This window comes from Schistocerca nitens, chromosome 4 (assembly GCF_023898315.1).
Source record: "Schistocerca nitens isolate TAMUIC-IGC-003100 chromosome 4, iqSchNite1.1, whole genome shotgun sequence".
NCBI classification, from domain to species: Eukaryota; Metazoa; Arthropoda; class Insecta; order Orthoptera; family Acrididae; genus Schistocerca; species Schistocerca nitens.
In genome coordinates, this window is record NC_064617.1 from 986,671,390 (window position 1) to 986,692,148 (window position 20,759).

A 20,759-nucleotide genomic window follows, 5' to 3' on the forward strand; every position below is an offset into this window, starting at 1 on the left:
CTATCATTAGACCTATTCAATTCTTGTACTTTAAGTGTCTGCTAGTCTAGGGTTTCAAGAAACTTTAATATCTATACCCTTTGTTTTCTTGATGCCCATCTAATATGATGAAATAACTCTAGAAATACTGAGAAAAGTACTGATAGCTAGGGACTTACATTTTTTTTGTTACCCCATTCATGCTACAATTGTTTTCATTTTGGACTGGTAAGTGGATTCTCCTCTTCTGTTATCAATATTGCTAACAATCTTTATAGAGCACCAAAAATTAATTTTTGAAAATATAATGTAATTGGATAGATAAAAAAAATCTACTCACCAAGTGGTGGCAGGAGAAAACATACAAAGGGTGTTGAAATTTGCAAGCTTTCAAAGCCAGTGGCTCTTCTTCTGGCAGAAGGTTTGAAGGGGAAGGAAGAGAGGTGAAGGAAAAGGAATGGTGAGGTTTAGGAAATGGGGAGAGTTTGAAAAAGTCGCCCATAGCCCCGGGTCAGGGGAGACTTACCAGATGATATGAGAAAAAAAACTACTGATTGTTGGGGACTGCAGAAACTTAAAGGTGGAAGTAACGGTAATACACAACACAGAGATTACTGACAAAATGTTGTACATGAACTAATAAGAGTGGAAAGCTAAGTGCAATGTACTTATTAGAGATGGGAGAAGAGGAAGAGGAGGAGGAGGAAGAGGAAGAGGAGGAGGAGGAGGAGGAGGAGGAGGAGGAGGGGGATGGGGGTGGGAGGGAAATACACAGGTCAGAAAATAAAAGATATAGAAAACTAAAAGGGTATGAAGAAAGAAATAATTACTGAGAAGGTATGCTGAGACCAAAGAAATAAGTGTAAATTAAGGCCAGGTGGACGTTGAGAACTGAGGACATGTTGTAATGCCCGTTCCCACCTGTGGAGTTCTGAGAAACTGGTGTCTTTGGAAAGAATCTATATGGTATTGTGGTGAAACAGGAACTGAAGTCATTGCTGTCATTCATTACTGTCATACTGCAGAGTATGCTCTCCAAGAAGATATTGTGTGTTGCTGGTATACCCCTCTGCCTAAGCCCATTTGTCCCAACTGATAACTTGGTGGCAGTCGTGCCGATGTGAAAGGCCAAACAGTGTTTGCATAACAGCTGATACACGAGATGTCATTTCACAGGTGGTGCTTCCTTAGATAGTATATGTTTTACGAGCTACAGGGCTGGTATAGATGGTGGTAGAATGGTGCATAGGGCAAGTCTTACAGTGGAGACAGTCACAGGGGTAGGGGCAAAAGGAGCATAGGGTCTAACAAGGTTACTGCAGAGATTGGGAGGGCGACAAAAAGCTATGCTGGTTCTCGCCAGCCTGCTGGACTTTATTTTCTTAATGTATTTGGTCTCGGTATTTCTTCTTGGTAACTATTCCTTTCTCCACTCCTTTTTAGTTTCCTACATCTTTTATTTTCTCACCTGTCTATTTTTCCCCACTCCTTCACCTCAGATGTCTATCACGTATAATGCACTTAGCTTTCCACCATCATCAAGTCTTGCACGGTGTTTTGCCAGTAAGCTCTCTATGCCCCAATGGGTAGGAGGATCCTCGAATAATGTGCCTAAATAATTTGATAGTCGTGTCCAGTACTACGCGTGGTGGCAGAACGCCTCACGGGTCATCGTCAGGCGGAACTACACGGCGGGAGTACATTCAGGCGCGGCTTGCAAAACGTAATACAGCATCGTGCCCTTTAGCCAGTTGATTGCGTTTGTTCTGGTGGTGGGTAAGTAAACAGTATCTGGGTGTCAGAGTTCATCCAGCATGACAAGACCCTGGCTGTTGTCACAACAGGAATGCCAGCATATGTTGTATAAGGTAGCAGCAGCAGTCCCTCGTGGCACATGTCAAGCAGTGCATGTACGAATCAATATGACTGTGCAGTGCAAGCACAAAGGGGCATCTGTAAGATGGATGAAATGGAGGCACTGGCATGTGGATAATTTACTGTTCACCACCACGTACCACAAGGAACGAGCATACGTGGCCAGGTATGGGGTGTGGACAGCCTGCCACAACCTGCTCCAGTGGATTGTCGGGTGTTGTTGTTCGACTTTGCTGTGGGGTTGTCACGCTCGATAGACGCAGTAATAGTCTCTCGTGCTTGGCGCCCTCAGCACCACTAGGTACTCGGTCATAAGCTCTCAGATTTTCAAATCTCATCCGGCAAGTCTCTACTGACCCTGGGTTTTTGGCAGATTTTCTGAACTCGCTCCATTTCCTAAGCCTCACCAGTCCTTCCCCCTTCACCTCTCTTCCTTCCTCCACAACACTTCTGCCAGAAGAAGGGGCCACTAGCTCCAAAAGTTCAAAAATTTCAATATTTTTATACGCGTCTTCTCGTGCCGCTGCTTGGCGAGTAGATGAAGAATGTTTGTAATTATTCCTGCTTAGAGAACTATGGGAACAAGACAATTAATCATTATAATTATAAGACTAAATATACCTTTGGATCAACACGTGGGACAGATGGCAACGTATGTTTTGTCTCGGACTCAACTTCTCCTGTATCTGGGAGATTACAATAATCTGGCTCGTTGCGTACTTTCATTGGGAGAGGCGGCGGAACCATGTCCTCCTCACTCGCTGTGGAGTCTGTAGTACCTTCAGTGACAAATTCGTGCATTAAATACCACTTACAACATTTAGAAAGAAAGAACAATGATTACAGAATACAACATTATTAAACATGATAATTCAATAATAGAACATTTTTGCAAAATATAAAACCCAGCACATCAAGGACAGGTCTAGTTTTCATACATAGCAGAGTAACACATAAAAGGAGAGCTAACAATAATATTAAAAACTTTGATAAATTACAATGTTCATTATCACTGTTTCACTACCAACTGTAAGCAAAAACTGAAAAGAGGATGAAAGTTGTTAAGTGTTTGTTAATTCATTATTTTAATGTTTTTACATGATTTATTTGCTATTTAAGATACAAAATTGTGAATAAAATGCAACAGAATACAAATAACATCAATTATTATTATCATTATCATTTCACTGAAACCCACAAAACTCAGACAAGAGTAAGTGAGGTGGTTTACTTACTTTTAAATGCTTACAAAAATTGAATTATTTAGAAATAAAAGAGACTATTTGCCAAAAGGCAGATGTGCTGCATTGTTGTTAGGCACACAAATAAAAGATATGGAGCTTCGCTAGCGTTTGGAATGCACTGCATTTTTCCAGCTGTAGAAAGAACATGCATATGACTGGCAGTCAACTGAGCATAATGTAAGGAGACAGGTGTATGCATGTAGTGAGTGTGTGTGTGTGTGTGTGTGTGTGTGTGTGTGTGTGTGTGTGTGTGTGTGTGTTTACGTGCACATATTTCCTACAGATAGAAAAAAAAAGTGCATTCCGGAAGCTAGACAAGCTCCGTACCTTTTGTTTGTGTGCCTATCGACAACGCAGTGCTTCTAACTTTCACTGCGTCATCTCCTTTATTCCTAAATAATTTGTAATTTTCAACCAGAACTTTCTGAAATACTGAATTATTCATACTCGGAGCAATTTTAGCTAGTTCCTACTTCTAGATTTGAGTTGCTTTGAGTTTTCTTTGTGCACTTCCCCAAGCCATCTTCTTACAAACAATTCACTTGGAATTAGTTCTATAACATTTGATTTAAGAACTTGACAATTATGACTTTTCTGTAGTGTTTTGTCTTCATTTTCATTTCTATCCTTTTATAATATCGTGGTCCAAATAAGTGAGCGACTCTTCACATATTCAGTACATAGTTCCTTTGCAAGTGGCTGAATAAAATATCTTCTTCTGATCTCCTTTCCAGTAACAGCCCTGAATACAAGATATGCATTTAATCCTACTAGATCAAGAATATTGTAGGAGGGTACTGGAAATATTCTTGAGGAGGCCTCGACTGAATATTTCCTGGCCCCAAACTTTGTCATATTGTAATAACTTACACTCTTTGTGGAGTGTTTTCTAATTTAAATTTATAGTAACAGTAGGATGAAGGAAATGCATCACTAGCACATTTTTTCTTCCTTTCCTTGACAAACTGTCAAGGAAATATCATCATGTTTGATGATTTTTGATGAATAGAGAGGGCCCTTCAAAGACTTCAGAGCATGTGATATTTCTCCTATTGCTCTTTTTACTATTACTATGTTGGAAGTTGATTTTTCTTTCAGTTTCTTGGAAACTTTGAGGGAAGTGAAGAAATTATCTATATTAACGTTTCTGCCTTTGGACAGAAATGGTTCCATAAGCCACATCACTACACAGTCTCAAACCCTTTCACTACAGGATCATACAATATCCTTACCAAGATAAGGGAAACCATTGAGAATATACTAGCCATCAACTCCGAGAGCTAACCAGTACTTTTGTCCATACCTGTCAGGCTTCAAAGCCATGAACTATGTGAACAGGCACCTAGTTTTACTTAGGAAAAGTTGCTTGTCTATCATTATGTCAGATTCAGGATGGAACAATGACTTATTCTGAAAAGTATAGTTGCTACTCACCATATAGTGGAAGAGATTCTCTTACGTTTTGAGTGGCTGTAAGAAGTGGTGAAGGCTGTCAGTCTTGCTTGCAAGATGAAAGTAGAGCTCAGCGTAGTCAACAGGACCGATTGTGGATCTCTGGTAGAGAGCCGAGTGGAGGGTCTGAATAAAAGGCTCAAACAGTTCTGCAACTGTGTAGGTTGCAGATTCCTCGAATTGCATCATAGAGTGGCTAGATTTCAGGTTCTGGTCAATAGGTTAGGAGTCCACTACACGCAGGAGGCTGCTACACGAGTAGAATGGGCTGTGTGGCACGGACTGGTTGGTTTTTTAGTTTAGAGAAAACACAAAAAGGGCTTCAAACTCAAAGGATGAACGTAGATCCAGGAAGTATTGGTATGACAATTGTAAAATGTCATGGCTGTGTTGGGAAAGCACTAGAGCTCCAAGCACTAATTGAAAGCACTTATTCTCAAACTGTTATAGCCATTGAAAACTGGCTAAAGCTGGAGACAAGTTCAGCCAAAATTTTTGCGGAAGTTCTAACGGTGTTCAGAAAGGATAGGCTTAACACAGTTGGCTGTGGCGTGTTTGATGCTGTTGAAGTAGTTCACATTGTAGTGAAACTGAAACAGATAGTTCCTATGAGTTTGTATGGGTCATTCTTGGTAAACAGAATAAAATAATAACTGTATCCTTTTAACGACTTCCCAACTCGGATGATGCAATTTCTGAAAGAGTCAAAGAAAACTTGGGTCTAATTTCAAACACACAATTATAGTTGATGGCGACTTCAATTTACCCTCAATATATTGGTGAAAATACATGTTTAAATCCGGAGGATGACAAAAAATATTGTCCAAAACTGTGTAAATGCATTCTACAAAAATTATTTCAAGCAGTTAGTTCACGAGCCCTCTCGAAGAGTAAACAGTTGTCAAAACACACTTGACCTCTTAGCAACAAAATAATCCTGAGCTAATTACAAGCATCAAAATGGATACAGGAATTAGTGACCACAGTGTTGTCACAGCAAGAATGAATACTCTAACTTCAAAATCTTGCAAAAATAAATGAAAAATTACCTATGCACAAAAGCACGTTAAGTATACACTTGACGCCTTCCTGAGAGACAATCTCCACTCCTTCCAGATTAAAACTGTAAGTGTAGACCACATGTTGTTTGAATTCAAATAAATAGTAGGAACAGCAATAGAGAGACGTACATCAAATAAATTAACAAATGATGGAACTGATCCCCCTTGGCACACAGAATGGGTTGGAACACTACTGCAGAAACAATGTTAAAAGCAAGCCAAATTTAAATGAATTCGAATCTCCAAGATTGGCAATCTTTTACAGAAGCTCAAAATTTACCATCACCTTCAATGTGAAGTACTTATAATAGTTTCCACAGTGAAACTTCATCTGAAAACATGGCAGAAAATACAAGTAGATGTAAAATATGCTAGCGGCAAGACACAAGTCATGCCTTCTCTGCATGATAGCAATGGAAAAACTATTGATAACAGTGCTGCCAAAGCAGAGTTACTGAACACAGCTTTCCAAAATTTCTTCCTCCAAAAACACAAAGTAAATATTCCAGAACTCAAATCAACAACAGCTACCAACATGAGTAACTTAGAAGTAGATATCCTCGGAGTAGTGAAGCAACTTAAATCACTTAATAAAAGCAAGTCTTCCAGTTCAAATTGCATCCCAGTTAGGTTACTTTCAGGGTTTATTGCTGCACTAGGTCCACACTTAGCAATCATACTCAATCACTCGCTCTACAAAAGATCTGTACCCAAAGACTGGAAAGTTGCACAGGTCACACCAATATTCAACAAAGGCAGTAGGAGTAAGCCACTAAATTACAGGACCATATTGTTAACGTCAATATGCAGCAGGATTTTAGAACATATATTGCATTCGAATGTTATGAATTACCTTGAACACAATGGTCTATTAACAAACAGTCAACAAGCATTTAGAAAGCATAATTCATGTGAATTACAACTAACTCTTTACTCACCCAAAGTGGTGAGTGCTATTGACAAGGGATTTCAAATTGAATCCATATTTCTAATTTCCAGAACACTTTTGACACTGTACCACACAAGCGGATTGCAGTCACATTGCATACTTATGGAATATCGTCTCAGTTATGAGACTGGATTCATGATTTCCTGCTAGAGAGGTCACAGCTTGTAGTATGTGAAAAATAGTCACTGAGTAGAACATTAGTGATTTCTGGCATTCTACAAGATAGTTTTATAGACCCTCTCTTGTTCCCTATGTATATACACGATTTACAAGACAATCTGACCAGCCATCTTAGGTTGCTCCCAGATGATGCTGTTGTTTATCACTAGTAAAGTCATCAGAAGATCAAAACATATTGCAAAATGATTTAGAAAAGATATCTGTATGGTGTGATAATTGGTAATTGACCATAAATAATGAAAAGAGTGAGGTCATCCACATGAGTGCTAAGGGGAATATATATCAAGGCTGTAAATTCAATTAAATACTTAGGTATCACAATTATGAACTACTTAAATTGGAAAGAACACACAGAAAATGTGAGGAAGGCGAACCAAAGACTGTGCTATTGGCAGAACACTTAGAAGATGCAACAGATCTACTAAAGAGACTGCCTACACTACACTTGTCCATCCTCTTTTGGAGTAGAGAGAGAGTGTCACTGACTTGATGCTTGTAATTTGTAGAGTACCCATGAAGATGTAGATGTAGATGTTGATGTTGATGCTGAGTCATAGATAGGCACAACACAAAGACTGTTAAAAAAGTAACAGCCAACATGCCCTTCATTGGGATTAGGAGACAGACAGACACACACACACACACACACACACACACACAACACACACGACAACAGCCTTTGGCTGCAGTCTGGCCTCAGCAACCAGAGACTGCGGTACTGTGTGTGTGTGTGTGTGTGTGTGTGTGTGTGTGTGTGTGTGTGTGTGTGAATCCCGATGAAGGCCTTTTTGCCTGAAAACTTACTTGTTTGACAATATTTTTGTTGTGCCTGTTCATTTTTGACTCAGCATCTCCGCTATATGATAAGTAACAATTATCTTTCTCATAATAAGTTATTATATCAGATCCAGATTTGTAACATAGAGTGAAGTTTTGTATGAATTTGTTCCAAACAGCAGAAACCTTCGCAAAACATACAGAGCATATAGACTTCTTCTATTTCCACTCATGGTTTACATATAATATGGTATGCCCCAAGAGTGTGGCCATATCTGTGGAGGTCTCTAACTCCAGCTGTCCTTTCCTGGTAATCTGTGTGCCTCTGTTAAAGTACATTTCAAAATATTATATGTTTGATTATATAGTTGTCTATGAATAAGTGCCATGCACTTGATATTGCATTGCTGTTTGTTCACATCACAATAATAGAACAACAGTTAATTATTGCATCAAAAGGAAAATAGCTGAAGATTGGGAAGTACATATATAAAAACAGTTAGTTGTCAGATAAGGCAGAAAAAGACAAAAAAGAAGAAGAATAGGGCAATGATGTGCTGTTCTTTTCACAGTATTAAGAATTTCCAATACTCTTCTTTCTTATCTTTTACATCTTCTTTCTGATCTCTAAAAGGAGGGATTATGATTTCAAAAGTTCCAGTTCAGGTAATTATATTTTGTGCAGTTAAATGGATGTAACATGAGATGCAAATTCAGTATTTTATATAATTGTTTTGCTACCATTCATTTATTCTTTTAATGACACAGACAAATCTCTGACATATCCAGCTGCTCATATGTATTATTACTGCAAAATATGTGCCTTATAAGAGAATTTAAATAGTCTATTGGACTATCTCACTAAATATCTTAACAGCAGATTTCAATTTATGTATAATGCAGTTCATTTTTTTATTATATATTTAGGCACAGTGTTATCCTTGTTGCTCACAAAAATATTTTTTGTTAGATAATCTGGAACGGTTAATCACAATGTCAGAGCTCTATATGCACAGGGTGGCCAAATTTATATAGAATTAATTTCTGTTTCACATATTAAGGTAACTGTAGGTCACGCATTTTACACATGCACATATATAAGCACTGGGATAGATGCTTCAGTGGATTTCTAATCTGGGGTGCACACTGAAGACACTGTGAAAAAGTCTTAAAAAATCAAAATGTCAACCTGCATGCTTTTGGTAACAGCGTTTGCTGTTACATGGACCCTGTGCTGCTTGCTTTGTGCCACATTAAGAAACACAGTGACAGAGCAGAGAATGAACCAGATACATTCACTATCTTGAGTCACTGTCAGATATAGTATAGAAAGCTTTTAGTATATCTATTCATTAATGTGACTGGAAGTGTAAACATTCATTCAAGATTTTTGAAACAGTTTATGAATTTCTTTTGTGTTCCTATTTCAGTGGTAAAGTTGTGAAGGTTACTCCACCAGGCACGCACAGTTTTATGTTGTATTTTCATTTATTGGAGAATTAACGTAGGTATCTTTACTGTATAAATTCTCTATTACCATATATTTGAGTGACATAACTCTCTGCAACACTAATTGCTGTTCTTTATGATGTTCACCACAACACTAGTGTTATTGAGTGGTTACTTATAGAAATGAGATGATGGGAAACATTCATCACAAAGTGAAAAATGTGTTATACAGTTGGAGGTTAAATATGTGACTGTCACATATATATCAATGACACTGGAAATCAAGAAGGATGTATGAGCAAAATATCAACATAGTGGAGAGTTGAAAAAGGTCTGTACCAAAGGGCTTCTGGAGAGGTTGACATAGTGACAGACACCAATAGACAAGCCAAACTGTATGCAGAGAACCCTCAGCAGAGTATGATATTAGTAGAAATTTGCCATTCTTGCAAGGATTTTACAAGAGATGACAGAAGACTCCATCATATCAAACCTGAGTGTTAAGACACAACTTTGGCAGGAAGGTCACATTCCCACTTTTTTTAAAAAATCTTTTTCTTCTTGTTCTTGTTCTTGATGTCACACCATGCAAACTCAGATGCACTAAACTGTCCACTGTATTTGACCTTGCACAATGCTATTTCATTGGCATACTTTAATTCTTAACCAGAATGATATTTTAAGGCGATTCTACAATTCTAACAGCTGAGGTTAAAGTGCATTAGTGTAGAATTTTACTGCACTGCACAAAGGCTCTAATTCAAAGGTGATGTAAGGCAGTCAAAAACGTGCATGCTTTGTAAAGAAGTAATATACTGTTTTAAAGACATTCCTCAACAGTATGTGAAGATATGAGACAGTCAAAATCAAGATGCATGCGTAAAACATGTGCAACTTCTAGGATGACCCAAAACTTTGCCGATACCTTATTTATGATTTGTCTATAGAGAAATAGCAACATCATTGAGGAATGATATTTTCTAACATTAAAACCCCCCCATGAACCATGGACCTTGCCGTTGGTGGGGAGGCTTGCGTGCCTCAGCGATACAGATGGCCGTACCGTAGGTGCAACCACAACGGAGGGGTATCTGTTGAGAGGCCAAACAAACATGTGGTTCCTGAAGAGGGGCAGCAGCCTTTTCAGTAGTTGCAGGGGCAACAGTCTGGATGATTGACTGATCTGGCCCTGTAACATTAACCAAAACGGCCTTGCTGTGCTGGTACTGCGAACGGCCGAAAGCAGGGGGAAACTACAGCCGTAATTTTTCCCGAGGACATGCAGCTTTACTATATGATTAAATGATGATGGCGTCCTCTTGGGTAAAATATTCCGGAGGTAAAATAGTCCCCCATTCGGATCTCCGGGCGGGGACTACTCAAGAGGACGTCGTTATCAGGAGAAAGAAAACTGGCATTCTACGGATCGGAGCGTGGAATGTCAGATCCCTTAATCGGGCAGGTAGGTTAGAAAATTTAAAAAGGGAAATGGATAGGTTAAAGTTAGATATAGTGGGAATTAGTGAAGTTCGGTGGCAGGAGGAACAAGACTTTTGGTCAGGTGAATACAGGGTTATAAATACAAATTCAAATAGAGGTAATGCAGGAGTAGGTTTAATAATGAATAAAAAATAGGCGTGCGGGTAAGCTACTACAAACAGCATAGTGAACGCATTATTGTGGCCAAGATAGACACAAAGCCCATGCCTACTACAGTAGTACAAGTTTATATGCCAACTAGCTCTGCAGATGATGAAGAAATTGATGAAATGTATGACGAGATAAAAGAAATTATTCAGGTAGTGAAGGGAGACGAAAATTTAATAGTCAGGGGTGACTGGAATTCGTCAGTAGGAAAAGGGAGAGAAGGAAACATAGTAGGTGAATATGGATTGGGGGGAAGAAATGAAAGAGGAAGCCGCCTTGTAGAATTTTGCACAGAGCATAACTTAATCATAGCTAACACTTGGTTCAAGAATCATAAAAGAAGGTTGTATACCTGGAAGAATCCTGGAGATACTAAAAGGTATCAGATAGATTATATAATGGTAAGACAGAGATTTAGGAACCAGGTTTTAAATTGTAAGACATTTCCAGGGGCAGATGTGGATTCTGACCACAATCTATTGGTTATGAACTGCAGATTGAAACTGAAGAAACTGCAGAAAGGTGGGAATTTAAGGAAATGGGACCTGGATAAACTGAAAGAACCAGAGGTTGTAGAGAGTTTCAGGGAGAGCATAAGGGAACAATTGACAGGAATGGGGGAAAGAAATACAGTAGAAGAAGAATGGGTAGCTTTGAGGGATGAAGTAGTGAAGGCAGCAGAGGATCAAGTAGGTAAAAAGACGAGGGCTAATAGAAATCCTTGGGTAACAGAAGAAGTATTGAATTTAATTGATGAAAGGAGAAAATATAAAAATGCAGTAAATGAAGCAGGCAAAAAGGAATACAAACGTCTCAAAAATGAGATCGACAGGAAGTGCAAAATGGCTAAGCAGGGATGGCTAGAGGACAAATGTAAGGATGTAGAGGCTTGTCTCACTAGGGGTAAGATAGATACTGCCTACAGGAAAATTAAAGTGACCTTTGGAGAGAAGAGAACCACTTGTATGAATATCAAGAGCTCAGATGGCAACCCAGTTCTAAGCAAAGAAGGGAAGGCAGTAAGGTGGAAGGAGTATATCGAGGGTTTATACAAGGGCGATGTACTTGAGGACAATATTATGGAAATGGAAGAGGAGGTAGATGAAGATGAAATGGGAGATAAGATACTGTGTGAAGAGTTTGACAGAGCACTGAAAGACCTGAGTCGAAACAAGGCCCCGGGAGTAGACAACATTCCATTAGAACTACTGATGGCCTTGGGAGAGCCAGTCATGACAAAACTACCATCTGGTGAGCAAGATGTATGAGACAGGCGAAATACCCACAGACTTCAAGAAGAATATAATAATTCCAATCCCAAAGAAAGCAGGTGTTGACAGATGTGAAAATTACCGAACTATCAGTTTAATAAGTCACAGCTGCAAAATACTAACGCGAATTCTTTACAGACGAATGGAAAAACTAGTAGAAGCGGACCTCGGGGAAGATCAGTTTGGATTCCGTAGAAATGTTGGAACACGTGAGGCAATACTAACCTTACGACTTATCTTAGAAGAAAGATTAAGAAAAGGCAAACCTACGTTTCTAGCATTTGTAGACTTAGAGAAAGCTTTTGACAACATTAACTGGAATACTCTCTTTCAAATTCTGAAGGTGGCAGGGGTAAAATACAGGGAGCGAAAGGCTATTTACAATTTGTACAGAAGCCAGATGGCAGTTATAAGAGTCGAGGGGCATGAAAGGGAAGCAGTGGTTGGGAAGGGAGTGAGACAGGGTTGTAGCCTCTCCCCGATGCTATTCAATCTGTATATTGAGCAAGCAGTAAAGGAAACAAAAGAAAAGTTTGGAGTACGTATTAAAATTCATGGAGAAGAAGTAAAAACTTTGAGGTTCGCCGATGACATTGTAATTCTGTCAGAGACAGCAAAGGACTTGGAAGAGCAGTTGAACGGAATGGACAGTGTCTTGAAAGGAGGATATAAGATGAACATCAACAAAAGCAAAACGAGGATAATGGAATGTAGTCAAATTAAATCGGGTGATGCTGAGGGGATTAGATTAGGAAATGAGACACTTAAAGTAGTAAAGGAGTTTTGCTATTTAGGGAGTAAAATAACTGATGATGGTCGAAGTAGAGAGGATATAAAATTTAGACTGGCAATGGCAAGGAAATCGTTTCTGAAGAAGAGAAATTTGTTAACATCGAGTATAGATTTAAGTGTCAGGAAGTCGTTTCTGAAAGTATTTGTACGGAGTGTAGCCATGTATGGAAGTGAAACATGGACGATAACGAGTTTGGACAAGAAGAGAATAGAAGCTTTCGAAATGTGGTGCTACAGAAGAATGCTGAAGATAAGGTGGGTAGATCACATAACTAATGAGGAGGTATTGAATAGGATTGGGGAGAAGAGAAGTTTGTGGCACAACTTGACTAGAAGAAGGGATCGGTTGGTAGGACATGTTTTGAGGCATCAAGGAATCACAAATTTAGCATTGGAGGGCAGTGTGGAGGGTAAAAATCGTAGAGGGAGACCAAGAGATGAATACACTAAGCAGATTCAGAAGGATGTAGGTTGCAGTAAGTACTGGGAGATGAAGAAGCTTGCACAGGATAGAGTAGCATGGAGAGCTGCATCAAACCAGTCTCAGGACTGAAGACCACAACAACAACAACAACAACATTAAAACTAGCCGGCCGAAGTGGCCGCGCGGTTCTGGCGCTGCAGTCTGGAACCGCGAGACCGCTACGGTCGCAGGTTCGAATCCTGCCTCGGGCATGGATGTGTGTGATGTCCTTAGGTTAGTTAGGTTTAACTAGTTCTAAGTTCTAGGGGACTAATGACCTCAGCAGTTGAGTCCCATAGTGCTCAGAGCTATTTGAACATTAAAACTAAACCATGTGAAAGCTGAGAGACATAAACTGAGTCTGCATCTCGAATACAGTATGAATCTGTTATAATGTTTCATTCCAACAAACACATTACCGCAGTGTAAAGGAACTATTCTAGACGTTGAAGAATGTTTCACAGAGCTGTGAGAAAATGAATTCTGATGTCATGTACAGAAAGATGTAAATGTAGGTGAACAAGAATAATCCATTTTGGATTCAACTGCAAATGAAGGTTGAGTACCAAAAAATAAGAGCAAGCAGAAGTATCTTTATCTGTGTTTCAACAGATAGAAATTTTCTGTTTAACAATCACAGCAACTTAATTTACAAGTGATACAACCTTCAAAGTCACTCATGGCCTCTGTTTGTCAGAGCACCCAATACTTTTATCTTCTGCTTTCTTCTCATACGTTATTTGAGGCAGGCATCTTGAGCTCCAAAAACTCAAAATTCAGCATGAGCTTTTTATGTAACTGATGTCTATCCAAAAACCCAACAGTGATTTACAAATACGTTGGCTGTAATGTACATGAGTAGCCAGAAATCAAATCACTATGAAAAAGTCTGAAGGAAACAACAATGAGGAAATAATTAATAACAGCTACAATCATGAGACAGATCGAAGAATGGGCAGAGTAAGAAGAGATAAATACTAATAATAACAATATATATTTTAACATACCCACTGAATCACGATTGCTACTAGTTCCAGAGCTATTAAATTTGTAGCTTGTACCAAATTTTCCTGGTACAAACTGACCACTAGATGGTCGGCTTAATCTTCTTTCTCTTTCTACCTCTGACCGTAAAGGACGTTTTGGTGTGAGCTTGAACAAAGAATGCATATTTTACACATCGTGAGTAAAAGCACAACACAGAATGATGTGAACTACATGAGGTCAACAAAGTTGATTACATAAGAGAATAAATCACACAGGCACACAAAAGCATTTAGATTGTTGGTTGAGGGGAGCGGTTAGAGAGAGAATTTATTAACTTTACACACTTATATTTATTTGTTACAAAACACTCACAGGCGATTACAGACAACACAATGGAGGTTATTGAAACTGAGTTAATGTTCAGTCTAATGGTCAAAATATGAGAAGCATTTGTTACCATAAAAAGTACAGCCTACAATGCTATCTTAAGCATAATTAGAGGAATTTCACAATGTCTTAAACTTGTTTGTAAAACACTGAAAGTGACACGATTTATGTCAAAGACAAACTAAATACATAACAATAATGGAAATTGCTGGGTGTTTGTTATTTATTGCTAAACAGAACTAATCACAAATACACTAATATTTACACTAACTATTGTAAAAATATGTGGATGGGTTGGGTAGCACTTTCTGAAGGATTACATTAGGCATACATGAAAAGAACACTCAATGCTGAACATATCATCCTGCTGGCCATAAACATAGCATAATGCACCACTATGCATCACCTACAGCAAACATTCCACAAGACAAACTGCTGGAGTTTCAACAAGGCTGAATGGTAAGCCATACTGTATGAAACTGAAATTAACTTAAAATTACAGTTTATGCATGGTATTACGTTGCTACAGTGAGGTAAGTATAAAGGATGTGGATAAAGAAAATCAAAATGAGTCATGAGCATAGCTTTAGATAAGAGTGTAGCTTATTCTTGGGGCAGTAAGGAAAACTCAGATACAGATGTACTTTTGTGTGCTTCAGGAATTTGCTGAAATATGGTGCAGCACAAATTATGTACACAAAGTACTTTATACAGAATATCCGCAACGTCAAACAAAAGTCACCTTCAATTATAATGCATTTGCCAAGACAAACGTGGTAAACCAAATGACAGTAAATCCCCTGTCTTATGATTTGTGCTTCATTTTCTATCCTTTATGCACATAATGATACACAGGTAGTTGATGAAAGTATTTTTTCTGTGTAGTTTGTGCTTTTATTTTGAAATACTTTATTTCATTATGCCTGTCTAGCAGTTAAGTGAAGTCAGTCATCTGGGCCATACAAAGCTACATCACAATACAAACAGTTATTTTTATAGCATGATACATTCCATACATCATCAGTGGCAGGGATATCATGCACTTAGCTTTTCACTCTTCTTAACTCATGCACAATGTTTTAGTAGTAATCTCTGTCTTACATATTACCGTGTCTTCCATCTTTGAGCTCACAGGTTTTCAAATCTCATCCGATGCAGTCCCCAACAATGTCTTTCCTTCTCATCACGTATGGTATGTCTCCCTTGACCTGCGGTTCTGGGTGACTTTCCCGAAATCTACCCCTTTTCCTAGACCTCTCCAGTCCTTTTCCTTCACCCTTCTTCCTTCCACTTCAACCATTCTGCTTGAAGAAGGAGCCACTGGCTCCGAAAGCTTGCCAATCACAACAGTCTTTTTATGTGTGTGTTCTGCCACCGCTTGGTGAGTAGATTTTTTATCTGTCCAATTAAATAATTTTATCACAAATTGATTGTTTTCATTGTTATAATAAGAGTTTTGCTCAATCACAGTAGGCAGGGGCACAATTATCCAAGGTGAAAGTCCATATGTGAAATGGAGAAAGTGCAACCCTTATGCAAGTTATATAATTGACAGCACAAATAACAAACTAAAATACAATGGTATAGTTGTTAAATTGATTCTGTTTTAAGAATGTTGGTTATGCCATGTGTGTTTTTGCTTTAATAGTTAGGCTAACATATTTTACTGTGTAATGCATGTTGGCACACTGAGAAAACTTGCATAAGGGTTGTGCATTTTCCATTTTAAATATGGACTTCACTTCTGGGCTAGTTGTGCCTCTATCTGCTAAGACTGATTGTTGGGGACCGCACCGAACAAGATTTGAATACTCGAGAGCTTAAAAGTGGAAGACAGTATAATATGCAAGACAGAGATTACTGCCAAAACATCACGGATGAGATAATAAGAGTGAAAAGCTAAGCGTATTGTATGCTAGCTCTGGAAACAACAGTTCAAACAGCAGCACAAGCTCATGCAATAGCTGACATATCTGACACATCTACAATTACTTCCGACACTCCCAGCTTTCTAGCCAATCAGTGAAGCTCAACAGCACTGGCAAGTGTATCAAAAGCGTTTAGCGCTTCATATCCAGGCGAGTGACCTTAAGTGCCCTGCGCAACAGTGAGTCTTTCTATTATCAACAAACCCACAGCTCTATCGTCTCGTGCAAAAATTGGTCCCACTGTCTGACCCATCAAGTCTGACACTCACCATTATTCACTCTCTCCCGAGTTAACATTTTGCTACAAAAATGCATTTGGTGACTGCTCATTTAGAACCGCTTCAACACTGTAGGACAAAGTTGCTCAGTTATGCATCACAGATAGCAAACCTACAATGCCTTGGTAAAAAACGCAGGTTTACATTGTTCTTGTTCAAATGGCTCAAATGGCTCTGAGCACTATGGGACTTAACATCTTAGGTCATCAGTCCCCTAGAACTTAGAACTACTTAAACCTAACTAACCTAAGGACATCACACACATCCATGCCCGAGGCAATTGTTCTTATGGACTATCATACGCAAAATCATTAATACGTGATGTGGTAATTAGATAAGCAGTGGACAGTGAAGGGCTTTGCAGTGGCTGCACACTTTGGACATCATCATAGTAGCGCCCACTGCACTGGCATTCCACTTTACGTCCAATCATCGTGGGATGCCCGCATCCCTCCAGGAAAACCTACGTCATCTGTGTTGTCAAAAGAAAGACTTACCCGCAGCCACAACACAACACACCATCCGATCTCCACCGACGAATGCCAGTGATCGCTACCCATTTGCGGAGCCTGCAGAACAGCTTCATCAGAGATTGAAGCTAGGCTAGGAACTACTTTGCTATGCCAGGCACATTATCACAAATAGTTCCAGCATATACGTCTACCAACAGGCTTTATAAGACAGTGCACTGCTGACAAAAGGCAGTTTGATGCACCGCTTCAAAGGATACAGAGATGCCACCCCAGCAGCCACAAGCAGATACCTCTTCTAGCTGGCTGATCTCTTGGTATAGTCAATGAACCTCCTGACGTTGTACAACTTTTTGTGTTCACTCCCGTGAAGAGATGGGTCTTATTATTATTCTTTGTTATTTTGTAATCGATCCGCAGTTGGGATCGAGTCGGTTGTTCTTTTAGATATTGTATTATTATTTCATTTTGGTGAGTACAATAAATTGTTTTCAGACTTGTGGATGTCATTTTTTGTTCATCAGGTGACCTACCTCGGCCACATTTTGAGCGCTAATGGCATTTGACTGACGCTCCAGTATGTCGAGGTTATTCAGTGTTTACAGGTGATGTGCACCCCTCCTGTTGAGGTGCCAAGGCAGGGGTCCCACCCGACTTCCCCACTTCCGGGGCTCCGTGCCGCGCCCCCTGTGTTTCCGACGTTCGACAAATCCACTGTACCTCGGGGCAACTACGTGGCTCATTTGGAGCAACACTTTATTGCTTATGATGTCACTGGTAACGTTCGGCATCACACATTTTTCCTCACCTATGTGAGCCCAGAACTTCATCACCTTCTGCAACAGTTGCATCACAATACGGAACCTCATGCTCTCTCCTATGGGGCACTGGCCTCTAGCCTATTGGACTATTTTGACTCTCAGGTCCACGTGGTGGTGGCACATCACAAGTTTTTCTGTTGTCAGATGCTTCCCACACAGTCACACAGGTAATGGATGCTATACTGCAAGGTCTCTCCCATGACTGTCATTTTTTCTGTGGCAACCCCCACTGCAAGCAATCTTATGGTTCGGCACTCATTCTTGATGTGATTCTTGTCCATGCCCCTGATGATACATTATGGACTGATCTTCTGAAGCTGAAAGATCCCTCTTTAGACACCCGATTATCCATTATCCGCACTCACGAGCAGTCCTTTCGCTCTGCTTCCACGCTGCAGTCCCCGGTGCAGGTCTTCACAGCCCGCACCTCGCATTACCGGTTCCCATCACTGCAGCTGCTGCAGCGGTGCCGGGGGCCCCTCCTGAGGCCACACCTGCCCTCCAGGACCAGGGTGCTGATCCTCACCTGTGCAATTGGCAGCTGCAGCAGCATCAGCAACAACAGTTGCCCTCATGTAGTCAATGCTTTGTCACATATCAGAGGCAAGATTGCCACTTCTGGAGGGTGACCAGTTTGACCTACGGAAAGTAGGGTCACAGAGCCGAGGTTTGTCGGTCATCTCCACTGATGGCCATGGACCACACAGCTGTCGACGCCTCCAACTCTGTGTCGGATGAGATTTCCTCCGTACAGTCGGTTTTTCCACACACGATGGCAGTGATCACTCTGGCTGTACGGTTGAACAGCTCTCCTATCCCTTTTCAAGTGGATACGGTCTCCTCCGAGACCATCACCGATGGGGATTCCCACCGCCAGCTAGGTTCACCGCCACTTCGACCGTTCCATTCTTCTCGGAACAGCTACAGCAACGACGTCATCTGACTACAGAGGTGGTTCTCGGCTCGGGTCCAGTACCTCACTCACGATGTCACAGCCCGGGTTTCGGTCCTTGCCGCCCCCGAAGGACATCTTCCAGCTCAAGTCAGTCCTGGGTCATCTCAATTACTACCGCTGTTTCATCCCACATGCCGCAGCTCTGGTGAAAACCCATCACTCCCTCCTCTGTAAGAATGTTCCCTGGGAATGGTTGCCAGCTTGTGATAGAGCTTTCCACCGTCTGGAGCCTTCTCTCCTGATGCCGGCTTGCCTTGTCCCTTATGACCTCAACAAGCCTCTCATCTTGCCTGCCGATGCATCAGACTACGGTGTGGGGGCCGTCTTGTCAAACATCATTGACAGAGTCGAGTGCCTGGTGGCCTTCACCTCCAAAACGCTATCCCCGGCTCAGTGTAACTACAGCCAAATTGAGAAGGAGGCCTCGGCCATCATCTTTGGGTTTAAGAAATTCTACAATTTCATCTACGGCCATCGCTTCACCTTATACAAGGATCACAAGCTTCCAGTCTCGTTGTTTAGCACTACAGCCGCCATCCCCAAGAGGACCGCTCGCCGCCTCCAGTGCCGGGCATTATTCCTCGCGGAATATTCCTACGACATCTGTTTTCGGGCCACAGCTCTCGATGCGAATGCGGATCTTCTCTCTCGTCTCCCAGTGGGTGCTGACCCTGAGTTCGATGCTGCCCGGTTGCCAGTTCCCACCCGGATGTCGCCGCTGCTGCGGGAGTCGTCGATTTGCCACTGGATGCCAAGCTAGTCACACGGCAGAGGACCCGACGCTCCAGGTGCCGATGCACCACGTTCAGCACGGGTGGCCGTCAGGCCGTCACCGGCTGCTGCAGGCGGAGGCCCGGGGGTACTGGCACCGCCGCCAGGACCACCTGTCTGTCAGAGATGGGGTCCTCCTCATCTAGGGTGATCACGATCGCTGGCAGGTGGTGCTGCCGCCCTCCCTCCGCCTGTGGGTCTCGGAGCTCCAGCACACTGGTCATTGGGGGATCGTCCTGACGAAATGGCTTGCCTGCCAGCATGTCTACTGGAGGGGGACGGACGCTGCCATCGCCCGCACGGTCGCCTCGTGTCCCTCTCGTCAACAGCACCAGTCGGCGTCTCCTCGCCGCCTGTTCCCGTGGCCTCCTGCTACTTCTCCTAGGTCCCGTTTGCACTTAGATTTCACGGGCCCATTCCTCAACTCCTCCTGGTTTACCCTTGTGGACGCTGGCAGTGGGTTTCCTTACGTCTGTCGCACGTCCTCCGTGACCTCCGCCCGTACCGTCCAAACTCTTTCCTGCATATTTGCCACTGAGGGGCTTCCGGAGACGTTTGTGACCGGCAACGGCCCTCAGTTTAAATCTTCTGAATTTACCTCCTTCTGCACCTCCCAGGGCATCCGGTTGATTCATACTGCTTCCTTTCGTCCTTCATCTAACGGATTAGCCAAACAGTTTTTCCGGACAGTCAAAAGTCCAGATGTTGAAATTGTATCCCCAACACTCCCTGGATGATGCCCTTACCATCTTTCTTTCCTCCTGCCAATCCACTGCTCAGGAAGGATCATCCCCAGCTGTAAAACTTCACGGCCATTCTCAACGGTCCCCCTCGTCTCTCACTGTTTCCGTCTTCTCCTCGGCCAGCTCCTCCGCATTCGACACGGCCCCGTTATTCTCTACAGGATCCGGTCTGGGTGCCGGTGTTTAGCCGGCATCGTCCCCAGTGGGTCCCTGCCACGGTCTCACCGCTCATCGGCCGTGCTACGGCGGCAGTCACCCTCGACAGTGCCACAGTGTGCCG

General features: G+C 41.5%; 1 protein-coding gene across 1 annotated transcript in view; it reads right to left on the reverse strand.

The window, feature by feature from the left end:
- Positions 1 to 20,759, reverse strand: part of LOC126253699 (dedicator of cytokinesis protein 1) — a 443,179-nt gene that overhangs the window by 20,955 nt on the left and 401,465 nt on the right. The window contains exons 33-34 of the mRNA XM_049955225.1: positions 14,147 to 14,291; positions 2,476 to 2,633 (exon numbers count right to left, since the gene is read on the reverse strand). Coding sequence (XP_049811182.1) covers positions 2,476 to 2,633; positions 14,147 to 14,291 — 303 coding nt within the window. The remainder of the gene's footprint in view (positions 1 to 2,475; positions 2,634 to 14,146; positions 14,292 to 20,759) is intronic.